The sequence below is a fragment of the Podarcis tiliguerta genome (assembly GCF_965153285.1).
Source record: "Podarcis tiliguerta genome assembly, chromosome: 16".
NCBI classification, from domain to species: domain Eukaryota; kingdom Metazoa; phylum Chordata; class Lepidosauria; order Squamata; family Lacertidae; genus Podarcis; species Podarcis tiliguerta.
The window spans coordinates 38981329-39007368 of NC_139549.1; the positions used below are offsets into that span (position 1 = coordinate 38981329).

General features: G+C 48.4%; 2 protein-coding genes across 3 annotated transcripts in view; one reads left to right on the forward strand and one right to left on the reverse strand.

Annotated features, from left to right (window-relative positions):
• Positions 1-869: 869 nt before the first annotated feature.
• KMT5A (lysine methyltransferase 5A) lies at positions 870-18754 on the reverse strand. 2 transcript variants are annotated; one of them, XM_083418351.1, is made up of 8 exons: positions 18618-18753; positions 14451-14569; positions 12698-12854; positions 10937-11144; positions 8938-9025; positions 6992-7051; positions 4456-4646; positions 870-3218 (listed from the first exon to the last, which is right to left on the reverse strand). In XM_083418351.1, exons 1-8 carry the CDS (start codon positions 18625-18627, stop codon positions 3008-3010), a joined length of 1044 nt encoding a protein of 347 aa, XP_083274477.1. In that variant the 5' UTR covers positions 18628-18753; the 3' UTR covers positions 870-3007. The 2 variants fall into 2 exon arrangements, 1 of the variants encoding a protein (XP_083274477.1); XR_014506051.1 differs by having other exon boundaries at positions 3082-3218; positions 4369-4646; positions 18618-18754.
• Positions 18755-22699: 3945 nt separating this feature from the next.
• Positions 22700-26040, forward strand: part of SBNO1 (strawberry notch homolog 1) — a 38992-nt gene continuing 35651 nt past the window's right edge. The window contains exon 1 of the mRNA XM_083418125.1: positions 22700-23988. The gene's annotated coding sequence lies outside the window, so the exon portion shown is untranslated. The remainder of the gene's footprint in view (positions 23989-26040) is intronic.

Genomic DNA, 26040 nt, shown 5'->3' on the forward strand with positions numbered 1-26040 from the left:
TTCCCATTATCTCCCTGCCACTGGTCCTTCTAGCTAGGGATTATGGGAGTTTTGTAGTCCAAAAACAGCTGGGGACCCAAGTTTGAGAAACACTGGAGCAGTCCATCATCCTGTTCTCATAGTGGCCTACCAGATGCCTCTGGGAAGCCCGGAAGCAGGACCCAAGAGCAGTAACACTCTCCCCACTTGTGATTCCCAGCAATTGGCATTCAGGTGCCTATGGCCTCCAAAATAGGATGTAGATCACAACCATTGTGGTTAGCAGCCATCTTAACAGACGACTGTCACATCTTGTGGCAGTGAGTTCCATAAGTTAATTTATGCCATGCATGAAGTAGATGTTTTGGAGGCCCAGGGAACTGAACCCTAGTTTCACAAAGAGCAGGGCAGTAATATTTACGACTGTGTGTGCTAATCAGGCTGAGCTAAGTGGCAAGATTCTGAATCTGGTTTCATGCTGCAGCCACAGGATTTTAATAGCTTCCCAGTTTACCCAGTGGCAATCACCCCCACCCCCTGCTTCTCATGCTCCGCTTCTACACCATAGTTGTGACGCCCCCCTGCAGTGTAGCACACAGTACAGCCAAACTGGTTGTGCTATCCCAAAACTGCCACTGGTGTTCCCACAAGCCCAAATGCTCGCACATGGCAAATAAAATGTCCTCATAGACAACACTCAAAAGCAGCTTTCCCATTCTGTTGCCCTCTAGGTGTTGCGGACTTCAACTCCCATCAGGCTCAACCAGCCAGCCAATGACCAGGGATGATGGGAGTTGTAGTCCAATGACACCCAGTGAGAACATGGTCAGAGACAGCTGGGAAAGGGTGAAGGCAGAACCGCAATGCTGGCTAAAGCAATCAATTCATCATTAATAAATACATCACTTTATTTTCTTATACAGAGAAATATTATTTTCTTCAAGGTGTCTTTTTTAAGCTTTTAAAAATACATTACCAAGTCAGGTCCCATCTCCCTTTGTCCCACCCCACCCCACTTGCTGCTCAAGCATACAACCAGGATGTCACAGTATTCGTGGACATACATACCCCAACTGTCTCCCAGAGCCTTGGATGCAGCCAAGGTCCAAGAGCGCTTGGTGTCAGCTTGAGGAGCACAGCCAAAATCAGGAGTGGGAAACCTGATGTGCCCCAGACGTTGCTGGACTTGGCCTCCCAACTGTGGCAGCTAAGATGGCAAGTGATCTGGGGTGATGAAAACTAGATTCCAGCAACATCTGGGGGTCACAGGGTCACCATCCTTGCCCTAAGAGATATACTGCAAGTACCTATTTAATCCCACTAGATCTAATCGGAGGTGTGCCAAGGGTGCCTGTATGTGTGTGCACATACATGCATGCGTGTGTGTTTGTGTGTGTGTGTGTATGTACACCCACCCAGAGAGAGAGAGAGAAGAGGAAGTCCAAGTTTGGGGACATGATCCCCAAAGAGCAGTCAAGAGTAAATAAATAATCTCATGTTCGCACCAGAACTGATTGATGCTTCCCAGCAGCCAGATTGTTGAAAAAGAGCTTTGTCCCAAGAAGCTTTCATTAAAAAAAAATCCCCTTAAGCAAAAGTCGGCCATTGATTCTATAAAAAGCTTCGAGTTTTCTCCAAGTTATTCTTCTCCCTCTTTTCTTTTAGAGAGAGGGAGAGTGGAAGTGCAGTTAATTATTAACATTTTGGCTTCACAGTTCTACGTGGATTAAACGCCCTTTATTTAAAATAAATTTAAAATAATAATCCAGCAACCTCAGGAGTGGAGTTCACAGCTCTTTTAAAAAAGAAAAACAGAGGCTGGGTCCCTAAATCCTACGGACCCCTGGCAGCACTGGAGGACTTGGTGGCAGGAAGCCAAACAAGGACAGCTGTGTGGCCATGCCAAGGTGGCAAGAGGCCGCTCACTGGGGCCTAAAACGCAGGAAGACCTTTTCCTTTCTCTGACTACTTATCCGTGCTGGGTTTAAGACAGGAGGGGAGTCCAGTGGACTACAACTCCCATCTTCCCTGAACATTGGTCATTGCTTGGGTTGGGCTGATGGGAGTTGTAGTCCACCAGTGGACCACATGCTCCCCATCCCAGGCTTCAGAGAAGGGTGGCAGACTATGGTTGTCCAAAGCAGGTGATGGCAGACCAACTCGCTCCAGTTTACTTCCTTTAGCCAGGAAGGTACATCTAGAAGCAGTAGCTGCATAATCAGTGCCAGAAGGGTTGCATGGACAGTCACTGTGGAAAGGAGAAAGCTTTGCTCACCTTTAGCAGAGCATCACATAACCCCTTTGCCCATCTAGCTGCCAACCTAACAGGACTGTATCCAATGCAGCTGTTCTGCTTGTGCAACAAAACTTCTCCTTCCTCTCCTCCCCATTTGCAGCCCCCCAGGGTTACTGGGACAAGTACATCCCTGCCTAGATTAGACCCAATGGTTGCAGGGATCTGATTTCTGTTAATAGCACCAGAACCCACCTGTGAATTGTGAGAATCCCAGATGAAGTTCGGAAGTGTCTGATGTGCCCCGGAAAAGGCATTCACTGAAGCAGTGACCAAAGAGGAAGGGGAAACAGGTATCTCCCCTGCCCCTGACGTTCACCTGAGATGGTCAACACTCCTCAGACGTTTGCTTTCCTAATTTTATCCTTTCCCCGCCCTCCCGCCCTCCCTCCCTCGCACAAGCAAAACTGCGACTTCAAAATGAACAAACCTTAGTAAAAGCTGCTTTCTCATCGGTAAAAATTCAGTCCCAAAAATCCCAAGTCAGGAATCACTGATTATTTCTTCTGTTCGTATGCAGATGGGTAGAGGAAGTGAGGATTAGGAAATCCAAATGAGCATAATGAATTAAAATCACCAGGAATTCAGGTTCAAGTCTGCTTGGGGTAGGGCTGGAAGACTTCCACCCTGCAGCGGCCATCTCAAATCACCGTTACAGAGCAGACTTAGGAAGGGGGTCTACCACAAGAGCTGTAAACAAGAGTCCTCTTGGTAAGTCCGTTCCAGGAAGTTGCGCTAATGTTTCAGCCATGGGTGGGCTTCAAGGGAAGCTTTGCTCCTGTCTCCGTAATCGTACAAGAGTTCTTCGCCGGCTTTAATGTCACGGGAGGCGACCAGAATGAGGTGGGGGGTGCCGTCAATGTCATGAAGTTTTGTCTGACAGTTGCCGCATTTGCTGTGATTGATCAGCCTTCCAAGACGGTGGGTCTCTTTTGTGGCATCAACACTAGAGCAGAGAAGAGAAGGAAGGCTAAATCAAGAAAGGCGCAATTTCTCTAGCAAAGCCTTGGGTCCCTAGATGTTGTTGGACTGCAATTCCCATCATCCCTGAGCGCTCGCCTTGCTAGCTAGGAATGAGGGGAGTTGTAGCCCAACAACCTCTGTTGGTCCAAGGTTGGGAAAAGCTGCTCTAGGCCAATGGTTCTCAAACTTGTTTAGAATAAAAATTTGTTCATGCCACACTGATTTTTTTATTGATAAGAAATACACTGGAAAAGGAAAATTCCTAGCAGTGCTTGATTTATTACATAGAACACAACTACTTTATACTGTGATCTCGGGACATCCAGAAAGTATAGAACAATGCAGCTACATAAGAACATGAAACATTCCCAAAAATAATTATAAACAAGCCTCTTAAATATGTACCTTAAGTATGTACACAAACACAATGAGAGGTGTAAGTTTGCTTTTTCCAGGTAATCTCATCTATATTAGGTCGTAATTTGAGACAAACAGACTCTCATTTCATCAACACAAAGAAGCCTCTTTTCTGATCTTCCATATTTGTCAGAGTTGAAAATCCCTGTTCACAACAATATGTCATGGAGAACTGTAGAGTAGCCAATGCTCTTGAAGAAAACCGTGAATACTGTTCCTGGTTGTGTATCCAAAAGAAATTATTACTATACTATACTATGGTGAAATGTTTAAATGTTTAAATTGTCCTTGAATCTTTCCACCACACTTGCCTCACCCTTTGAGAACCAGTGCTCTAGCACACTGGTGGGAAAGTCTGCAGCCTTCTGTATGACATTAGAACACAACACCCATCAGCCCTGGTCCTTTGGGGCTGAAGGGAATTGGAGTCCCACAACGTCGGGTCCACCACATGTCTCCCACCATGGCTCTGTGTCATGGGAGTCATAGGCAGAAAAAGCTTCCAAACTACTCTAACATGGCCTGATTCTCAGTAAATATTTTGCCAGGATAAGAGGGAAATATGCCCCTTCCATTTAGGAACCCTCCCCCCATATCTCCCCCCAAGTGCAAAGCTGTCTGAAGCAACATTACCTCACCCTCCAAGTTAGGGGTAGGGACTCTGTGGCCTTCCCAGTGTTGTTGGACTACAACTCTCATCATCCATGACCACTGACCTACTGGCTGGGGCTGATGGGAGTTGAAGTCCACAGGCTCCCCAGCCCTGATGTAAGATGCATCTTCGCAGAAGGAGTGGAGCTCACCAGTATGTTTTTCTCAAGTACTGGAAGTAGTACATATAGCAGCCAGTGGAAGGGTCTTGGGCATATACAGCTTCTCGTTTCTTGGCGTCCGTGATCTCAATGAGGTCCCCGTGATATTCAACCACAAACTCCCCTCGTTTAAAATGCTTGGTTGCAATGACGCCTCGCCCTTTACCAGCAATGAAGTCAATCTGCAGAGAAGAAGAAGACATGTTAACCTACCCGCAGGCCAGGGACGACTGCAGCTGTAGCTATGGACTTGTGGGTCTGCAGTGGGATCTCCCCCGTTCTATCTTTGAGGAGCTGATCCCTGTTAACATATTATCCACTGCTTCTGAGACCTCCCAAATTTCTAAAATAGATTACTGCCTAAGACATCAAACACCCCAGAGCTCTGTGGGGAACAGGCTGCCCTCCAGTTGTCGCTGGACTGCAACTCCCATCATTCCCAGCCACTGGCTGTGCTAGCTAAGCCTGATGGGAGCTGGAGTCCAGTGACATCTGAAGGGCACCAACTTGGTTACCTTGGGGTCAGATTTCCCTTTCTTTTGGAGAAGAGGCCCAGGGACTCTGGCCCTAACGGCACCATATATTTAAAGAATATCCCGCCTTTCACTCCCTTTAAGGAGTCTCAAAGCGGCTAACAATCTCCTTTCCCTTCCTCCCCCACAGCAAACCCTCTGTGAGGTGAGTGGGGCTGAGAGACTTCAGAGAAGTGTGACTGGCCCAAGGTCACCCAGCAGCTGCATGTGGAGGAGCAGGGAATTGAACCTGGTTCACCAGATTACGAGTCCACCGCTCTTAACCACTACACCACACTGGCTTACCCACTATGATGCTGCTTTACATAGTCATGGCTTACCCAAAGACTCCTGGGAGCTGTAGTTGGTTAAGGGTGCTGAGCATTATAAGGAGACACACACACACCCCGTTTGCCCTCACAGAGCTAAAATTCTCATAGTGGTTTAATAGCCAGTATTTCTTCCTAGGGAATTCTGGGAACTGCAACTCTGTGAGGGGAATGAGGGTCTTCTAATGATTCTCAGCACCAGGGCTGGGCCCCCCCCATGAGGCAAGGTGGGGCAACAGTCTTGGGCAGCAGGGGCAGCAGTTCCGGCCTCCAAGGAACCCATTGCCTGCTGCTGCTGCTGCCACAGTGGCAGCAATGGCTGCGGTGCCCTCCTTGAAGGCTGGAACATCCACCTCCTTGGCAGGACCCCCCCCCCCCATGGAAAACAGGCGAATAGAAGGTGCTGCCAGTCTCCTCCCACCTTCCTTCCCAATGTAGATCTTCATCCCCCCTCGTTCCAGTTGTAGATCTCCTTCACCTCCTCTTCCCTGGCAGGGTGTGTTGCCATTTTGTGGTTTGCCTCAGCTGCCAAAAAGTCTTGGCCCAGCCTTGTTCAACCACCATTCCCTGGATTCTCTGAGGGGAATTTAAGGGGTGGAACACTGCTTTAAATATGCACTGCTGGTGGGGCCTCTGAATCAGAAGCCGAACTGCACACGGGGAAGCCCCCCCCCCCCCCCCCGCAGAAGCCAAGGACTTCGCCCTGCTGTCCTCAGAAGATTTCACTACAGAGCCCTCGGCGCAACCAGAGCTTCCCCTGTCCTGTCAGAGTAAACGGCTGCCAGAGCAGGCTGGGGCCCTTTCACAGAAAGCAGAGTTTGTGGCTGGGACAGAACTGCTGCCTCTGTGTGGGGCTCAGTCCAAGGCCGACCGTTGCTGCAGAAACACCCGATTTCCGCTCTCTTGTTGCAGTCGGCCAGAACCCAGCACAGAGCAGCTGCTACCTCACTGGAGGTCAGAGGACGACAGAATTATGATTATTTGAATTTATTAAATTTGTTAGTTGCTTTATTTTGGTCAAGGCAACAAAAAACACCTTTAAAGTCTTTACATAACAATAATCTTTTGTAATACTACAATCAACTAAAAATAAATACCTCCCACTTGGGGTGGAGTTACATTAAAAATACAGTGGTACCTCTGGTTAAGAACTTAATTCATTATGGAGGTCCGTTCTTAACCTGAAACTGTTCTTAACCTGAGGTACCACATTAGCTAATGGGGTCTCCTGCCGCCACCGCACGATTTCTGTTCTTATCCTGAAGCAAAGTTCTTAACCCAAGGTACTATTTCTGGGTTAGCGGAGTCTGTAACCTGAAGCGTCTGTAACCCGAGGTACCACTGTATCCTACCCAGTACCCCTGCTGTATACTAATAGCGAACTCACTCTCCACAGGGGAATCCCAATGATGGACTGGGAGGAACTCCTGGGATTGCAGCTGTGCTGCTTGGCACTGATGGGAGTTGTCACCCAAAGGGGTTGGGGAAGGCAGCCCCAAGGCAGGAATGGGGAGCCTGTCGCTTTTTAGTAGCTGCTGGGCTACAGCCTCATCACTCCTGCTCATTGGTCGTGCTAGCTGGGACTGATGCGAACCATAGGCCACCTGGAGGTTCACTGGCTGCCCACACCTGTCCTTAGAGGATAACCACTGCCAGCAGCAGTGCCCAGGATGCTGTTGCTGTTACCTGCATGCCATCTTCTTTGCCGCTCTCGATTAAGTCATCTATCCGTTTTTTCTCCTCTATCTGAAAAGAGATCAAGAAACATAGCAATGCTACTTGGAAACACTACCTTTAGAGGAATGAGCCTAGGGCTGTGATCCCATGTACTCTTTCTAGGGAGGAAGCACTGCTGGGCTCCATTTGGCTTACTGCTGAGTAGACATGCAAAGTGTGTACAGGATCACTGCCTAAGTGCTACTATTTAGAAAGTTCCTGAAGGCTTGCTCCCAAGCAAACACGGTGAGGGATAGAGCATTTAAGCAAAAGAGTTGGGCTGCAATCCTAAAACACAACCACACACTTACTAGGAAGTCGAACTGATCACAGCTTTCATAAAAGCCCTTATTTTGTGTAAGTTCAGGAATATAAGTACGATACACACACTGAAGCAAAAGTCTCAGCTTTGTTATATGCGTGAAGTGGCAAAAGGATTGTCAAAGCCTCATATCATGTCTGTGGTGGAGAACCTCTGATGTCCCAAGGTTGAAGGACAAGAACTTCCTCCAGCCTGGGCCACTGGCCATGCTGCCTGGGGCTGATGGCTGTTGAAGTCCAACGACCTCTGGAGGGCCACAGGGTCCCTAGTCCCTGCAGCCAAAATGTCACATAGAAACAACAGTATTGGGGGCAGCAAATAGCTCATAGACTTCCTCTTGATGCCACCCTTCCAGAAAGGCCACAGAAACCTTTAAAAATAACCCCCAAACCCCAATACCTCAAAATCCTCATGCAACAGAGGTGCAGCGTAATGTTAACACATTTGCTTCAGTTACATGTGCAGCAGAGGAGTGGGGAACTTTAAGCCAGATCCTGATTCTCCCCCAACTGGCCAAACTGTGACTTCAAAGGGCTGACATTTCAAAGCACAGCACTGCTCTTTAAATCCCCAGCACAGATGGTCAAACTGAGTGGGATTAAACCCTCAGGTTGTCAGCTGATGAGAGGAAAGTTTGACCCTGCAGGGGTCACCTCTGCCAATGCATTTCCTGCCTGACAGGGCTGGCAAAGCAGAGCCCAGCAGGATTGGTGAGCGAAGGGTTTAATCCTGCTGACTGCCAGGGCCTGCTTGGCCAGCAAGTTGCCCACAGGGAACGCTCTGGTGAAGGAGACCCTAGCAAAAGGGAACCCTGCTCTCCTGCCTGTCACCTGATATCACCCAATGGCATCAGTTGAGGGACAGGTGGGTGTGATTTGGGGGAAATCTCCTCATGGACTAACCTGGACACCCAGGAAGGCCTAGACTGGTCTGCAGGCCAAAGGTTCCATTGCAGTAGGGCTTAGAAACCAGGAGCTAGGGAAAAAGGCTCCGTGAAAAAATAAACCCAATGCAGCTTGCAAACAAAACTTAAAATCAAAAGTCTGAGACCACTAAAATTTGTAATGCACAATCAGTAATCTTGGGGTCCTGCTCATGTGCCCACTGGCTGAAACTGACGGCACTAAAAAAAAATTTTTTTTTAATGACTGCACTGGTGAGCACATGAGACAGGGCTTTCCCAGTGGTGGCCCTTACGTTGTAGACCTCTCTTCCTGTTATCATTTGTTTGGCCCTGTCAGGTTCTGGCATTCAAAGGAGGCCTAAAACCATACAATTTTCTACTACTGCCTTTAAGAGAACGCTGATGATCTAACTCAGCACCTCCCATGCGTGTGTATGTCCGTATACCTTAAGTTTCTCTCTGTATGTTGTTTTACTAGGTTTTGCTTGGCCCCCAAAAGTGACTAAATAAGCAAGTGGAATTAAAAGGAAACAAAACCAGAAACAAGGAACTGGGCTGTCAAAGGGGGCAGTCATTCCCATGGTACCCTTTGTAAGAGTTTTCACAGTTGCTTGGTGGAGTATCTGTCCCCAAGGGGTATTTGGGGTTTGGCAAAGTTGTTTGAAGAGGCACCACAAGAGAAGACAGTACCTGTAATTCTTTTTTGCTCTTCCGGGAGCTTCTTCTAACAGGGTAATAATCTGTGACCTTTCGGTTCTGCTGCGTTTTCCCTTGGGCTCTGAGAGAGATGGAGAAAGCCACATGAACGCCCAGGGGCTCCCCCACTCTCCCCTTAAATCAGCCTCGTCTCTCCCAGGACGGGGCATCTCTGTGCTTAGTACGCCTATGAGGTTGCCACATCCCCATTCTGCTTGGGAGAGCTCAGTGTCCCCTCAAAGCTCTGCATCCTTTTGGCTTGGAGATGGGGGAGGGGGGCTGTGGCTTTTCAGAGGCTGCTGGACTCCCAACACCCCCGATCTTTGGCCATGCCAGTTGTGGCTGATGGGAGTCCAACAACATCCAGCGACCACAGATCCCCAAGCCCTACATTATACCGTAACAACACCCAAAATCACCTTGCAATTGAAATCACCGCTTATACAGTCAGTTTATGTGATCAGTTTTTAAATGTCCTACCTCTTTCCTGTGATTTAGCTGTGATTCCTACGTTGGACTAGATGACCCTTGAGGTCCCTTCCAACTCTACAACTCTATGATTCCCCTCTTCCTCTTGTGTGTCCTTTTTATCCTCTTCATGTTATGATAATTGGTTATTCCCACTAGGTGTCATTACTGCTATGCCTGGGAGTACAGGCAACCATTGTTTTGCACGGGGATTACATTATGGGTCATCGTGTGCATCGGCAGAGCATGCATAAACCCACCCCACCCCCTTTTTCTGCCACTTCAAAGTTTGTGGCGATGCACGTGAGCACAGTTGCGTGTTCTCAGAATGCATGCAAAACAGGAGTTGCATGTACAGTGGTGCCCCGCAAGACGAATGCCTCGCAAGACGGAAAACCCGCTAGACGAAAGGGTTTTCCGTTTTGGAGGTGCTTCACAGGACGAATTTCTCTATGGGCTTGCTTCGCAAGACGAAAATGCCTTGCGATTCCTGGGGTTTTTTTTCTGCTCCCCACCCCCTTTTTCTAAGGCACTAAGCTGCTAATAGCCTTTTAGCAGCTAATCCGCTAATCCCTTAAGCCTTTAATAGCCGCTAATAGCCGCTAAACCGCTAATAGCGCTAATGGGCCTGCTTCGCAAGACGAAAAAACCGCTAGACGAAGAGACTCACGGAACGGATTCTTTTCGTCTTGCGAGGCACCACTGTAATATTAGTTGTGTGTATGATGTGGGGGGTTCTTTACTGCTAATGTCAGCTCAACAATAATAGTGTTTCACTGACCAGAGAGAACAACTCTCATCTTGCGAGGCACCACTGTACAGTATTTTTTTACTGTTTACAGACTGCACTCTAATGGCACCGACTGACAATAAGCAGGCATTAAAAGGTAAAGGGACCCAGACTGTTAGGTCCAGTTGTGACCCACTCTGGGGTTGCGGCGCTCATCTCGCTTTACTGGCCGAGGGAGCCGGCGTACAGCTTCCGGGTCATGTGGCCAGCATGACTAAGCCGTTTCTGGCGAACCAGAGCAGCGCACGGAAACGCCGTTTACCTTCCTGCCGGAGTGGTACCTATTTATCTACTTGCACTTTGATGTGCTTTTGAACTGCTAGATGGGCAGGAGCAGGGACCGAGCAACGGGAGCTTACCCCGTCGTGGGGACTGTGGTTTAGACCACAGCGCCACCCGCGTCCCTAAGCAGGCATTAGCCCCATTTAAAAAGTGACAGCTTTATTAAGCCAAGAAAAGCCATTCCATCAGGCTACAAGAAAGGAAGAAAAACGGGACTGCAGGGTCTTGCCATCAGCCCTGCTGAGAGACCAGCAACATGTGGTTCCCCTCTTTTCAAATTATTTTCCATTCCAGCTGGATATTACAAGAACTCCCAAACTAAGGAGCAGTGCTCGCTTTCCCCCACTCCTCCCTCAACCTCTGCTCTTCCTTTTGCGTCATGACTTTCAGACTGTAAGCCTGAAAGCTGCCTTATCAGTTGCATTCCACAGCCCCCCTTGGAGCCACACTTACTTTCTCTTGGAGCCAGGTTTGGTCTTGCTACCTTTCTTCTGGGCTTCCTTTCTGTTTGCTGCATCAGCGGGCTCTGGAGGCAGGGCTTTTGGAGGCTGTGGGGCTTCAGGTTTGGGACTAGAGAAGGAGGCTGGAGATTCACACTCTTTGCTGTTCTGGTCCTCAGATTTCATAGTGTTGTCGGCTGCATTGCCAATATTTAGTCTGTCTGCAGGGCGGGGGGGATGCAAATCAACATGACAGGAGATGAGGCTCACATCTGCTTTGCTCCATGTCAAAACAGTGCTCCAGCTTAAACATTATTCTAACCCGCAGGAGGCGAAAAAGGCTGTGGAGATAAACAGATGCGTTTGACGGCTAAACCCGTCCAACAACTGAATGGACACGGGAGTGCTGTAGTAAGTGAGCTCTCAGAAATCTTCTCTCTCTTTTTGCCTCAAGGGCTGCATTACCATCTGGGCAACATTCCTCAGGCCACATGCCAGTAATAGAGGAGACCAGAGGCAAAGGTGTGCAGAGCAACAAACCTGAATGTTACCTCTGGGCTGTATCCAGTGCTGGTGGACAGATGGGATTTAACATTGCGCAAGTGAGAAATCCAGCGCAACCATTTTGTGCAAGCAGAAGCCCATTGTGCAAGAGATTGCGCAGTCTGTTATGTCACAGATATTGCCAGCATCCTACTTAGGCATTCTCTAGCGCAAGAGCGTTCCACTGGGGAGACACTTTTCACCAGTGGAACAAGTCAGTCTGTAAGTGACCTCAACTCAGCACCACCGTGGACACAACATGGGGCATATTAAGACCTTTAGAAGCCCTAAGGACTGAAATGATTATTGCACCCTCCCTGGTATGTAATTCAAAATAAAAACAACAAAGAAACCAAATTGCACAATATTCATCAGGGGACGGGGGATGAGACCAAATCAGGAACATATAACTGAGAATACTATATCAGTAATAAAACATATATTTATTACAACACAGGATCTGATTCCTTTGCATTAGTTAAATTAACGTTTGTAGGATGACCCCTGGTTTAGGTGGGAATAAGTAATAAAAAGAGAAGAGAAAAGAGGCGGGCGCGTGGGCAGAGTATGAGACTATATTTTCCCGTGATGCTTCTTCAAATGCCACATTATTTTAATAAAACATCTCATGCCCCAAGCATGTACTTAGCCTACCTAATGGGTAATCCAGCACTGGGTACCACCCCATGTCTCTACCTCCACCTTAGAAATGCCCTGGATACTAGGATATGCAAATCCTCCCTGTAAACACCAAACATGTTGGCTTGGGGTTGGGGAGGTACTGGGCGCCCTTCCCCCTCAATTTTTTTTCCAAGTAAGCAATGTGGCCCTTGCAGTGAAAAGGCTTGGCCTCTCTTGGTCTAGACTCTAAGAGAGCTTGAGAGTCAGTGTGACGTTGAAAAGTTGAATGTGGATGGGCTGGGGGGATGAGCTGTGTTCACATCTCTGCTCTCCAGGTGGATCTGGGCTCATCCTTGTGTCTCAGCCTAACCTACCTCACAGGGCTGTTGTGAGGATACAACACGGGGTGGGGAAGGGGAAAGATGCAGCACCCGCAGAGATGATGCAACATTACTGTAAGAAACCTCTTATGGTGCTTGTGAAAAAGCGTTTTCCCTCTGAGTGAAATCTAGGCAACAAATTTAAAAAGAAGCATACATGTGCGTGCAAACACACACACACCTTGATCAAAATGCCAACCAAGTCGCTAATAACAAAAACTCGTGCTTACCGTCTCCTTTTCTGTAGCTTTCATTCCCCATTTTGCTCTGGCATTTTGCCTCATGATGTGTGGCAGAGTTTTCCTCTTGAAGTGGAGGTCGTACAGAAGGAGGTTTGTTTGGGCTCATGTAGGTATAGATTTTGGACTGGCAAGTAAATATGTTCTCCTAAAATGAAACAGTCAAAATATTCTAGTATGCAGGCACACGGGTTCTCTGGGCCTATTTTTGTGCTTCTTAAAAATGCAACTCTAGAATTGTGGTGGATAACGCCAGCTTTCTTTTGGGGGTGGGCGGGCGGGCGGAGTGGGGAACTCACCAAGTTTCTAGCCCCTGAAGCTGAGGTTTACAACTGTGTGTACAATTCCCAATAAAATATCAGGATGCAACACTGGAAGAGAGAAACATGACTAGGATTCTTAGTGGCACATGCATACAATCATAGCACACTGACACGGCAGTAACTGCTACTGGACTCAATGTGAATTTCTTCCACGTCATGAATAGGACTGAGCACATAAGAAAAGCCCTGCTGGGTCAAACCAAAGATCGAATCCTGTCCAGCATCCTGCCACTCCCAGTGGCTAACCAGGAAGCCTACAACTGAGGCAGGAAGGCAACAAGCCTCTCCTGTCACATTCGGGGCTATACAGCTGCTGACCTGCCCTGGTACCTTTTGGTGAAGGGCAGGTAATAATCTAGTAACACTAACAATCTGCATGCTGGAGAAAATATCAGGAGCTCTACCCAGACACAACTAAGTGCACACCATATCCTATTCTACTAGGGAGAATAGAAGGGGGAGCCTCTGTGGACAAAGTGGGCACCACAGTGGTAACTCCTGCCTTAGGGAGCAATGCCCACTAAAACAGTGGGGATTTGTTTCCAAGTAAATATTACACTTTCAAAATGGTACAAGGGACCAACAGTTCTATCCCTGGAGAAAAGGTCTAATTTTGTACAGCATTTAGCTTTTGAAGCACTTTAGCAATAACAATAACAGTAGTGATAATGAAAGTAGCAGCAAGCAGAGGGGGGTGAGGAGAAAGGAAGAAAAACGACTCATGTTAAGACCTAGTGCTATATTTCTGAGCTTGGAGCAAGGAGCTCAAATTCTTGCTCAGCAATGCTGGCCTCGGTTACCCAAGTCCTTTCTGGCCTCATCTATAAAATGGGGATTGATGCAGCCTGCTTGATCAGAGTTGCCCTGGGTGTACACAGTCTGGACTATAAAATACTCTTCATTGGGGGAGGGGCAAGCCCATAAGAGGCTACCATCCAGATCTGTACCCCAACTCATGTTTAAAGTTCCTGAGAAGTCCAGGGGCTCTCGCCCCCTACTTTAAACAGGATCTTGAGTTGCCATTTCCAAGCTTCCGACTTGGTGGGACCCGAAGATGACCCAAAAGGCGAAGTTGGGGAGGATCCCGGACCGCGCCCCGCCAGCAGCAGCAGCAGGAGTCCGTCTGCCCCCTCGCGGGGGCGGAGGACCCGGGGGAGGGATCCCCCGGCGCGGCGTCCCCGGCTGCGCTTCCGAGCCCACGAGCCGGGCGCGCCGGGCGGCGCCAGAGGCCTTTTCCGCCCGCTTCGGGGACGCTGCGCTGCGCCCAGGGCGCGCTGGAGAGGCCGAGCAGCCCCGCCGTCTCCTGTCTGCAACTGCGGGGCAGGAGAGAGAGAGCGTGTGGGTCCCTGCGGGGAAAGGGCAGGGGGAAGATCCGAGGCTGGGGGAGAGGAAGGGAAGCAGCGATCCCCCCGCCGGCTTACCCCGTTCATCCTGGGCCGGCTGGCGCCCCGCTTCTCGGCGCTCTCGGCGACCAGCTCCGCGCCGCCGTCGGCTCTGCCCTCTCGGGGTCGGGACATCTTCCTCCTCCTCCTCCGCCGGCCTGCGGGTGGAGCGGGGGCGGGTGGCGGGAAGAGGCCGGGCAAAGGCGGCGGTCAGAGCGCGGCGCCGGCTCATGCCCGGAGCCCCCGGCGCGCAAGAGGAGCCGCCGCCGCCGCCCCGCTTCCCACCACCGCCATGTTTAAAGGGCTGGCCAGGCGCTCCTTCCCGGCCACCAGGTGGAGCCGCTGCAGGCAGCTCAGCTCCGTGTGTCCCCCCCGACCCCACGGATTAGCCGCCCCCGACCCCGATTCCGTCTGCCGGCAGCAAGCAGCCGTCAAGCTCCGGCACAGACCAAATCGCCATTCATCCCAAGTCCCGCAAAAGCCTTTCTCCCTCTGATTTTCCGCACATGCAGCCTAATTAAGCCCCCCCCCCCAACAGCGGCCCTGATATGCACTGAGCATAAACTACCCCACTTCCAGACCCCCAGATATAGTTTCCGGCCTCTTCAAACAGACATAACGCTGTATGAGTTTCCCAAGTTACCATTTCTTCCTTCCTGGTATTTATTACAGCGCTTGATCCAGAGCATGGCTTTCCCCAGGCGCCCCCAAAACACTCCACCTCGTGCTACCATTCAGCTTCCCCCTTCACCCCTAGAGCTCACACCTTTGTATTAGGACTTCAGATTCTTTAATAATGGTGCTGCAGGAAGACATTGAAGAGGCACTGACATCAACAAACACGACTTGTTGGATTTCTGCATGCCACACAAGAACCTGCAATTGTAGCTTTTTAAGCTTTTTAAAAAGCTTCTTTTTTCTTATTCCACAGGGAGCCCCAGACCCCTTACAAAGTAGAAACCCTCCTCCCCAGAGGGTTCTGCTGTCATCTGCACTTTATATGCCAAATAACTCTCTGCCCTGCCTTTGTACCTAAGGCTCCACAGCCTATAGACTGAAATATTGTGGCAGGGAAACAGAATAATTGCAAAACAACCAAGTCATAAATACAGGCAGCCTCAGACATTTGACATTTATCTGTGCGTATTCACTGTGTTCAGTTTTGCACTTCCATTCACATTATTGATGACTGTTGGCCATACAGACTGTGGCTGATGGGAGTTGTAGTCCAAAACGCCTGGAGGGTGCCAAGTTGAAGAATCCTTGGTGTGTAGGATCATTGGTGCATAGCTGTCAATGTTCCCCTTTTTTAAAGGGAAATTCCCTTATTCCGAATAGGATTCCTCGCAAGAAAATGGAAAAGTTGACAGCTATGTATTTGTGTGATGTCTTAGCCATGGAATAGCTCCAGTCATAGAATAGCTCCTTATACCTCTTTAAGTACAGGGACGCGGGTGGCGCTGTGGGTTAAAGCCTCAGCTCCTAGGGCTTGCCGATCGAAAGGTTGGCGGTTCAAATCCCCGCGGCGGGGTGTGCTCCCATCGTTCGGTCCCAGCGCCTGCCAACCTAGCAGTTCGAAAGCACTCCCGGGTGCAAGCAGATAAATAGGGACCGCTTACTAGCAGGAAGGTAAACGGCGTTTCCGTGTGCGGCTCTGGCTCGCCAGAGCAGCAATGTCACGCTGGCCACATGACCCGGAAGTGTCTCCGGACAGCGCTGGCCCTTGGCCTCTTTGAGTGAGATGGGCGCACAACCCTAGAGTCTGTCAAGACTGGCCCGTACGGGCAGGGGTACCTTTACCTTTACCTTTTACCTCTTTAAGCAAAAGCAAATTGCTTCCTTGGAGGTGGTTGGGCTACAAAATCTGGGACCTCAGACACTCGCCCATGGCTGCAACCTGACACATATACCTGCCTCAACTCCATATTCCTTCAGATTTCCCAGCACACAGTACCATCTTCCTACATTTATGCAAGTTCACATCTTCCTACATTTATGCAAGGTACCCCAGATACTACTTGAGAGCATAATAGACTGTTGGATCATGCCAGTGTCCCATCTAGTCCAGTTCTGACAGTGGCCACCTTCAAGCAGGATCCAAGCCCAAGAGCCTCTCGCCTCCTGCAGTTTCCAGCAACTGGCATTCAGAAGCATTACGGCCTCCAACCATGCAGCAGAGCAGAAGCATCATGGTTCGTAGCCACTGGTTGTCTTTTCTTCCAAGAATTTGTCTCATCATCCTTTTTTAAAGACATCCAAGTTGGGGCCATAACTACCTCCTGTGCAAACAAGTTCCATAGTTGATAACTATGCACTGTGTAAATAAGTACTGTACAGTGGTACCTCGGGTTACATACGCTTCAGTTTACATACACTTCAGGTTACAGACTCCGCTAACCCAGAAATAGTGCTTCAGGTTAAGAACTTTGCTTCAGGATGAGAGCAGAAATTGTGCTCTGGCGGCGCAGCAGGAGGAGGAGGCCCCATTAGCTAAAGTGGTGCTTCAGGTTAAGAACAGTTTCAGGTTAAGTACGGACCTCCGGAACGAATTAAGTACTTAACCCGAGGTACCACTGTACTTTCCTAGCAGAGGTGTTGCTCCATCTCCTTGATCATTTTGGGTGCCCTTTTCTGAACCTTTTCCAATTCTTCAGCATCCTTTTTGAGGTGATCTCATCTTCAATTATGCATTCCTTACAGTGCCCCCCATCACCTGAACTTTAACCTTAAACAATTTCTAGAGGGAAATGCTAATGTTCTTATTTGTGGCTACACATCTGGAAGTAGCCAAATCTTGAGGTTCTGCATCAGGTTTGTCTGTTGATTCTTGGTACATACATGTTTGGTCAGCTGCCCAGGTTGGGAAATTGACATGCCAAATCAAAGTAGCCAGTGGCAAATTGGATCTTTTATCCTCCTACACTGCTTGGCATTCATCTCTTAAACATGATGTGATTATCCATTCAGACAACCACATCAAACTCATGGAAACCTTTGGGGAATTTACTGGACTAATGACCTTAATTCACAGTGTAGGCATTCTCTTTGTATTGGCATTAACCTTAAGCTGCCAGATACACTTTCTTCCATGAGAATTAAGCAACTAGCTACTGTTGCTGTTTTTTTATTTGTCTTTCAAATGTTTGTTGTACAGTATGTGAAAATGCAAATTAAAAAAATACCAAAACAACAACAGTTTTCAGAAGGGTGAATTAACGAAACACTATATTTTATTCTACATACAAATCTTAATTTCGGCAGCTTCCACAATTTATCGATTCAGATCCTTTTCCTTTATTTTATTTTTTTAAAAGTGCTTCCAATATTAATTAAACAGCAGACTTCTTTTTGATTTTTTAAAATTAAAATTATGAAAGCGGTGGATGGGAGGGTTCCCCTTTAGAAGAGGCATTATCTCATATTCAGAAAGGAATGCCTCTCCTTAGATAGGGCCCTTCAGAACTGTCAGGTAGCTATTTACACAAACTTACAGCACAAATCCTAACCATGTTCCAAGTAAGTCCTACTGAATTCACTGGGGCATACTCCCAGCTAAATGACACTGAGGGTGCAGATTTAATCAATTTTAAAAGCCATGCTGCTAGACAACTAATCCTAGATGCAGGTAACAACCACATCCCAACACCACCCCCTTGACCACTGGTCCTGCTAGCTATGGATTATGCAGGGACAATGTACATAGCCTCAACAACAGCTGGGGAACCAAGTTTGAGAATCACTGGTATAATTCAACTCCCTTCAGCAACTATCCATTACAGCTACACGCTGTAAAAGCTCAGAAGATATCAGAAGAACTGGTAGAATCAGGTCCGAGGGAAAGCCCCACGCCTTTTGCTGTTAGATCCCTACAGAAGTGCAATAATCGTCTAAAACTGGGGACCACCATCCCTGGTTCCCGCTTGTAAGGTGCCCCTGTTCTCCACCCCCAGGACAATTTGAAATTTCCCACCCACGCACCAAAAATCCCATCTCCCATCCTGCAGCTTAGCTTCCGTCCACTTTTAAAAATTCACTTCTCAAAAGGCAGACCTCCTACCCACTTCCCATCTTCGCCTGCTCTCCAAAGCACACGTTGCCCCCCACTCCCCATCATCTCTCTCCATTTGGGGGACCCCCCTCCTCCCATATCAAATTCTTCCCGAAACCCCATCCCATAATAGTCCTCAAACCAATGGGGAGGAATACCTTTGCTCATGGTCGCCGGCAGCAAAGCTCACAGCCAGCAGGAGGGGGGGCAGACGAGAACCAGCCGCGGGGGGAGCTCCTTTCTCCCCGTTTTGGACAACCCGCAGCAAAGATGCGAGAAGCTTTCCCCAACCTCTCAACCGCTTTCAAAAAAATGGATACAGTGGAGTTTCTCCTTGTCGTTCGATTGGTCCGGCTGCCCGCCGCTCACGTTTCCCCGGCCTCTGGTTGGCTACGGCTCCCTTTTCTGCACTTGAAACTCAGTGCAGCTTCCCGAGGAGGAGTGTTTAAAATTGGCGTTCGGCTGCCGCTGATTGGCGAGAGAGGGGGAGAGCAGGCGCATGATAGGAGGAGAAGGGTGATAGTTGTCCCTCCTCTCGGCGGGACTAACTCCACGTGTGTGTAACAGTTTCGAGTTATGATGTGCAGCAGGCGGAAGGAGCCAGCTGTTGTTGGACTACAGCTCCCATTATCTCCCGACCAATCGTCCTGTTAGCTAGGGTTGATGGGACTTGTAGTCCAAAAACAGCTGGGGAACCCAAGTTTGAGAAACGCCGGCATAAGGAAACACGTATCTGATAGAAAGTGCCACAGAGTTCAAGCTGAGGCTTTTCTCCAATAAGGGGATTTAGGATTGCACCCTAAGGCTGTAAATCAGGCGTGGAATCTGTTTGCTTGCTTGCTTGCTCGTTTCATTAAGGTAAAGGTAAAGGGACCCCTGACCATTAGGTCCAGTCGTGACTGACTCTGGGGTTGCGGCGCTCATCTCGCTTTATTGGCCGAGGGAGCCGGCGTACAGCTTCCGGGTCATGTGGCCAGCATGGCTAAGCCGCTTCTGGCGAACCAGAGCAGCGCACGGAAATGCCATTTACCTTCCCGCTGGAGCGGTACCTATTTATCTACTTGCATTTTGACATGCTTTCCAAACTGCTAGGTTGGCAGGAGCAGGGACCGAGCAACGGGAGCTCACCCCGTTGTGGGGATTCGAACTGCCGACCTTCTGATCAGCAAGTCCTAGGCTCTGTGGTTTAACCCACAGCGCCACCCGTGTCCCTTGCTCGTTTCATTGTTTGATTGTAAAAAACCCAATACTCAAATCGGTTTACAAAAAGATTAAATAATAACACTGAGGAAAAATTACAAACCTATTTTAAAATATGCAAAGGTTAAAATACTGAAACATCTTAAAATTACCCTACCCTTCCCTCATTTTCCCTCCCACAATCTATATTTTCTCATACTGTATCAGGGATACTCCATAAAGGAGAGGGTAAGAGAAAATCTGGATTGAGGGAGAGGAAAGTGTGGGTAAGCAGTGAAAAGCAGTGATAAGCAGTGAAAGAGGGAGAGGAAAGTGTGGGAAAGCAGTGATATAGGACTTGCCAACAAACGTCCATATAGTTAAAGCCATGGTTTTCCCAGTAGTGATGTATGGAAGTGAGAGCTGGACCATAAAGAAGGCTGATCGCCGAAGAATTGATGCTTTTGAATTATGGTGCTGGAGGAGACTCTTGAGAGTCCCATGGACTGCAAGAAGATCAAACGCATCCATTCTTAAGGAAATCAGCCCTGAGTGGTCACTGGAAGGACAGATCCTGAAGCTGAGGCTCCAATACTTTGGCCACCTCATGAGAAGAGAAGACTCCCTAGAAAAGACCCTGATGTTGGGAAAGATGGAGGGCACAAGGAGAAGGGGACGACAGAGGACGAGATGGTTGGACAGTGTTCTCAAAGCCACAAACATGAGTCTGACCAAACTGCGGAAGGCAGTGGAAGATAGGAGTGCCTGGCGTGCTCTGGTCCATGGGTCACGAAGAGTCGGACACGACTAAACGACTAAACAGCAACAACAGGACTTGTCTATGGGACAACATCTTATAGACAGGAGGTACAGGGAGCTTTCTACCCACATTAATCAGCAGTATGGGTGAGCCCTAAGTGAACGTCTCTTTCGCCTGACTCCTGTTGGTGAATCTTGGAGCTCGAGCAAAACACAGTGCAGACCTTGCTGCCTTCTCCCCATATGCAGTGCATAACTACTGAACCACCAATGAGTTTTACTTCTGAGGAGACATGCAACTATGGCGCTGCTGAAGTTGTGAGTATTCTTCACAAGTGAAATTATTCTTTAATAGCTATTATTAATTATTTAATAGTTGCTTTTTATAAAAAAAGTCTCAGAGTGTCTCAACATAAAATACAAGTTAGAATCATAGAATTGTAGAGTTGGAATGTACCATGAAGGCCAATTCATTAAAACAATTCATCTAATATTTAAATAAACACAAAACACCTCAAATGTGCATCCTGTAACATAATGGTGTAAACTGGAGTGGAGTTAGGCTGTATGATGCCTGCATCCCTTCTAATTCTTGAATCCAGCAAGGCTTAAAATCCTTTGGAAGATTCCATTGTTGAATTAGCCAGGGAAAGGTCATAGTTATCATCTAAGTATGGAAGTGGCTTTCTGTCAAAAGGACAAATGGGTGGGGGTGCTCCCTCACCTGGCTCCTGTAAGAAAGACAAAACCAGAGTCCTGTGAGAGAGAGAGCTGGGCTAGAAGCAGGCAGAACCCAGAGTGTGAGAGCCAGGGCTTTTTTTTTGCAGCTGGAACTTGCATGAACTCAGTTCCAGCACCTCTCAGGTGGGGACCATTGCCATTCTAAGAGACTGAGGGAGGTCTTAATGGTGAGTTCCAGCACCAAATTTTCAAGAAAAATAGTGGTGAGAGCCATGTTTGAGTTCTACTTGAATCCAAGGCTGAGAGAAGCAATACATTTTATATATATTGCTTCTTCCAACATATGTATATGCATAGCTGTCAACATTCCCTTTTTTTGCGGGAAATTCCCTTATTCCAGCGCCGTTTCCCACTGCTTCCTGCTGCTATCCCGGATTGTTAGATATCCCATAGACTGTCCCCGGGACAGGTGAGGCTGCTGATCCCTTATTTTCAAATCTGAAAGTTGACAGCTATGTATATGTGTGTGTATGTAAGTATATGTATATATGTTGTTGTTGTTGGTATCCGTCTGTCTCAGGAGAATCATAAAGACAAGGGAGTCTCCACTGTCCCTCATTCCAAGGAAACCAAACCCTGGCTGAGTGCCTGGAGCCCCTGGCATCTCTCTCTGTTTGGAGATTGGGATAGTGCGCAACAATATAATGACGAGGAGGGACCCAGAAAAATGGTGTGCAAGGCCTTATAAAGACTTTTGATATTGCCACCCTGTAGATCAAGACCACCCCCAGAAACATCATACATACATCATAGAAGGGGTATAACCTAAGACCACCCCTCAGATACATCACACCTACATCACAGAAAAGGCGGTCTAAAACAGAAATTTTAATATTGTTTTTCTCCTGTTGTTGTTTATCTCCTGCCTAGCAGGTTACTTGATTGGATCGCCTGGGGAGCCTGGCCATTCTTTTGTAGTGATAAATACTTAGTTTCTGGGCCAGGTCACAGGCTCACACCCTATTCAAACACAGACATACCCTTAAGACAGGATTTGTGAAGGAAAAGACAATGGGGACGCTTTTCCAGTTTGACCTTGCAGAGAAATCATTTGCTCAGTTTAGGAATTAAAATGGTTCCAGGTTGGCCTTCCTGTGCTGATCTATGTATGTGCTTGGTTGGTACACTTATGAACATTACCATATATCTAAGACCATAAAATTCCTATCACACTGTGAGTGAATAAAAAGATGCCGAAAATATTGAAGAATGCTTTACACCACAGAAAATGAAAACACTGAGAACTGGCAACAAGAAGATTTATTTCAGAAATGGAAAACGACTTCCAGATCCAGTCTTAACCTTTTTTCCATAGCAGTCAGTGCATTTAAAACACATGGCTTTCCCCCAAGGATCCTGGGAACTGTAGTTTGTTAAGGGTGGTGGAAATTGAAACTCTGAGGAAACTACACCTCCCAGGATTTTTTGAAAGAAGCCATTATGCTACCGATGTGACCAAAGTCCCATTTGATGGCATCTGCTCTGTTTCTGCCCCTTGTGCGATGATAAGACTCCAACAGAATCAGACAAAAGATTCTAAATAAAAACACTAGGAATTTTTTTACACAGCTTTCCCCATGACCCACACAGCTTTATCGGGGAGTTTTGCGCAGTGCAACACCTGCGTTCATAGTATAAGTCACAGTATATGTGGTAACAATAAGATGCTCTGTAAATACGGCAGGTGCCAGACAAAAACATTCCTCTACACCAACGGCCTTTGACCATCTACGTACAGCCTTTTAAATGGTTTTGTGCGTGGGTGGAGTCACTGTTTTTTGTTACGTATTTTTGTATTTCTATACTAAATACAGTAGTGGTAATAAGAAATAACGTGTGCATTTTCTCTGAAATGGAATTCGACTTTGAGAGGTGGAGAGGCAGAGCAACTGGGCTTCAGCAGCTACATTTCGGGAATGGGGCCAAACGCGACACGCGTTGCTGCGGATACTTCCCATGCGAAAGGGAGACCCGCGTGCGCGCCTGCGCGGTGCCTTATCTGCGCCCCCGGACCTTCTCCTCATGGCTCTCTCGGGAGGCACGACTCTCTCCCGTCAGACCACACGAGTACCAAACTCTCGCGATGCGGCCGGACGTGTGACCTCTTAGTCTTGCGTGAGCACGCACGGCGCCGCCATCTTGGGAAGCAGCATCACGTGACTCCCAACGGTCGTCTCCTCGACCTCCTCCTTTTTGCCCCTCCCAACGGGGAAAAAAACCGGGCCTAGGCCGGCCCTCGAGCCTGAGGCGGCAGCTTGCGGGTTACTCCAGCGAACTACGAGCCGGCATCGGGATTCACGGAGGGGGTTCGCATTTTAGAAACCTCCCCCCGCCGCGCCTCCCCCTCCCCTTCGCATTCCTCTGAAGTGAGGGAAGAGCGTGAGGAAACGGCGGGCCACGTGACCGAGGGACGCGGCGAAGGATCGTCCGGGCAGCCCGCCACGTGATGCGAGGGAAGGCGGCGAAGGAGCTTGTGGTGACGACGCCGAGGAGAGCAAGGAGCGCGCGTGCGCACTGGCGCAAGGGAGGCGGGAGGGGCGGCGGAGTCCGGGCGATGGTCACGTGGCTGCGCAGTGGCGTCGCGCGTCTCCGGGCAGAAGAAGGCGGCGGCCGCGGCGGCAGCAGCAGCAGCTCCAGCAGCCGAGCCGTCCTGCTGAGGTCACGTGGCGCAGCGTCACCCGCCGCCGCGAGCCTTTCCCTCGCCGCGCGCCGCCGCGCCGCCCCTCCCTCCCCCTGCCCTCTCTGCGCGAGGGGAGGGCAGGCGGGCGCGCAAAGATGGCGGCGGCGAGTTAGAAAGCGGCTGAGGCGTCGAGGAGGGAGAGCAGCTCGGCGGAAGGAATCCCGGCCAGAGTGAGTCCCTCCTGCCCCTTCTGTGGGGTTTCTGTTTTCATCCGTAGGTGGGGGGGTCCCTCTGCTGCCCCCCGCCTTCTCTCTCTCTCGGTCTCTCGTAGCTTTGCTGTATTGAAGAAAGAAGCTCCCCCCCCCCGCGCTCCAGCCCCAGACGCACCTTCTCTCAGGTGTTGCTCTCGGGTCCCCTCCCTCAGGGCTGCACAGGGGAACGTTTTCTGCCGCCTCTTCCCTCCCCTCAGACTGGCTTAATAACAACAACACGGCGCAGAGCCCTGAAGTTCTCTGTTGCATTGCGGGGAGGGGGCTCTTTCTTTCCCCAGCCCTTCAGCTTGAGAATAAGCATAACTGGCCCCATATAACACACATAACAGAGGAGGCATTTGCTCTAAAGCCAGCCCTGTGAAGAAAGTAACTGAGCTGGTGTGTCGTCTCCTTCGCACACTCACCCCCCCCCCCAAAAAAAACACACAAATTCTTACGGGTTTTCCTTTCAATTTGTCTATGGTGCAAGGGGTCTTCTTCCTCCTTCCCCATTAGGAATGGGTTTTTCTACTTTCTTTGCGGTTTATGCCAGGATACCAAGCTGTTTTACTGTTGGGAAAGCCTTGCAGCTCCTGGTGCGGCTTAGCTTGGTGCCCTCGAGTTACTGTTTCACTGCAGTTCCCATCATGCTTCATCATTGGCTATGCCAGCTTGTACTGATGCGTATTGTAGTCTAGTGAAATATGGAGGACAGCACATGGGCTACCACTGACCTAGTGTCTTCGTTAGGGCAGGGTCTTATTTCCACCTTAATTGAACTAATCATCTAGCACCCCCTGCTTCCACACAGGCTGGGCAGAGAAGAAAGATGGTGAGGACTGAGTGTGTAACAGGTAATCCCCTAAATGTATAGCACTGTAATTGTATATGGTCCATTAAAAAAAAGCTAATCATTTCTAAACCAAGGCCCTTGCACACACCTTGCTTAAATCTAAATGTTAATATCAGTGGATACATCAAGATTAGAGATAGTAAAGAAGCATGGTCTTTCAACTCCAGTGTTTTGAAATAGCAGCTGGCTGTTCTGGCTTGCTCTGTAATGTATGGAGCCTTTTTCAGTGAGATGGGATTTATGCTTCTTTATTTTGTTTGTGAAAGAAGTTACAATCTTCAGCTTATAGCCCTTTGTCAAAGGATGCCTTGAGCTACCTTGTTGAGGTGTGTAAGTTCTAAAGAGAATTGGCTGCATTTAAACATGGGGACAGCTGTAGTTTGTTCTACCTGCCTGACTAAGCAGAAATCATTTTCATTCCTGGATGTTTCTAGTTCTCTTTCCTTATCTCAGCAAGCAGACTTTCATGTTTCAGTGAAATGTAAATGTCTGCTACTAAGAGGGGGTGTTCTAGTTGATCAATCAATACCATGTGTATAACAGTTACACAGGTGGATCTAACCTAACCTGGAGGTTTATGTCCTGCACATGTGGTTTATGTGGAAGGCTAAGATCTGGTGATCCATATAGGAACTTTTTCGCGGAATTCCTGTGGAATCATCATAGTTTGGAAAACATTAATTTGTGAAATAGATCCAAAGTCTGTTTAACCCAGAGCCAGGGAACTTGTGGCCTTCCAGAAGTTGCTGAATTGCAACTCATATCATCCCTGGCCAATAACCCTGCTGGTTTAACTTTGTGAACATAATTTTCAGAGTTTGATAGGGGAGAACAACTTACCTGGATCTGTTTTGTGAATATGAGTATATTTTCTTGCTCCAAAGACAGAAAACATTCTGCTTGAAATAAATGGCACTTTTTGAAAGCTGTTGTATTCAACTTAAAATCCTGATAAATGACTGTGGTAATTTTCACAGGCTTTCCTGAGATTCTCTTTTAAAAATGAATATATTTTATCCATGACCTAGTTTCATATTATTAGTTATTAAATGTATTAATCATTTGTTACCTAAAATGTCTGCAAGTGACTTGCATTTAAAAACATATACACAATACATTGTACTGTAGGCAAGGGGAAAATGTCTCATGCAACATACAAAAACCCCACCCCCAGTAAC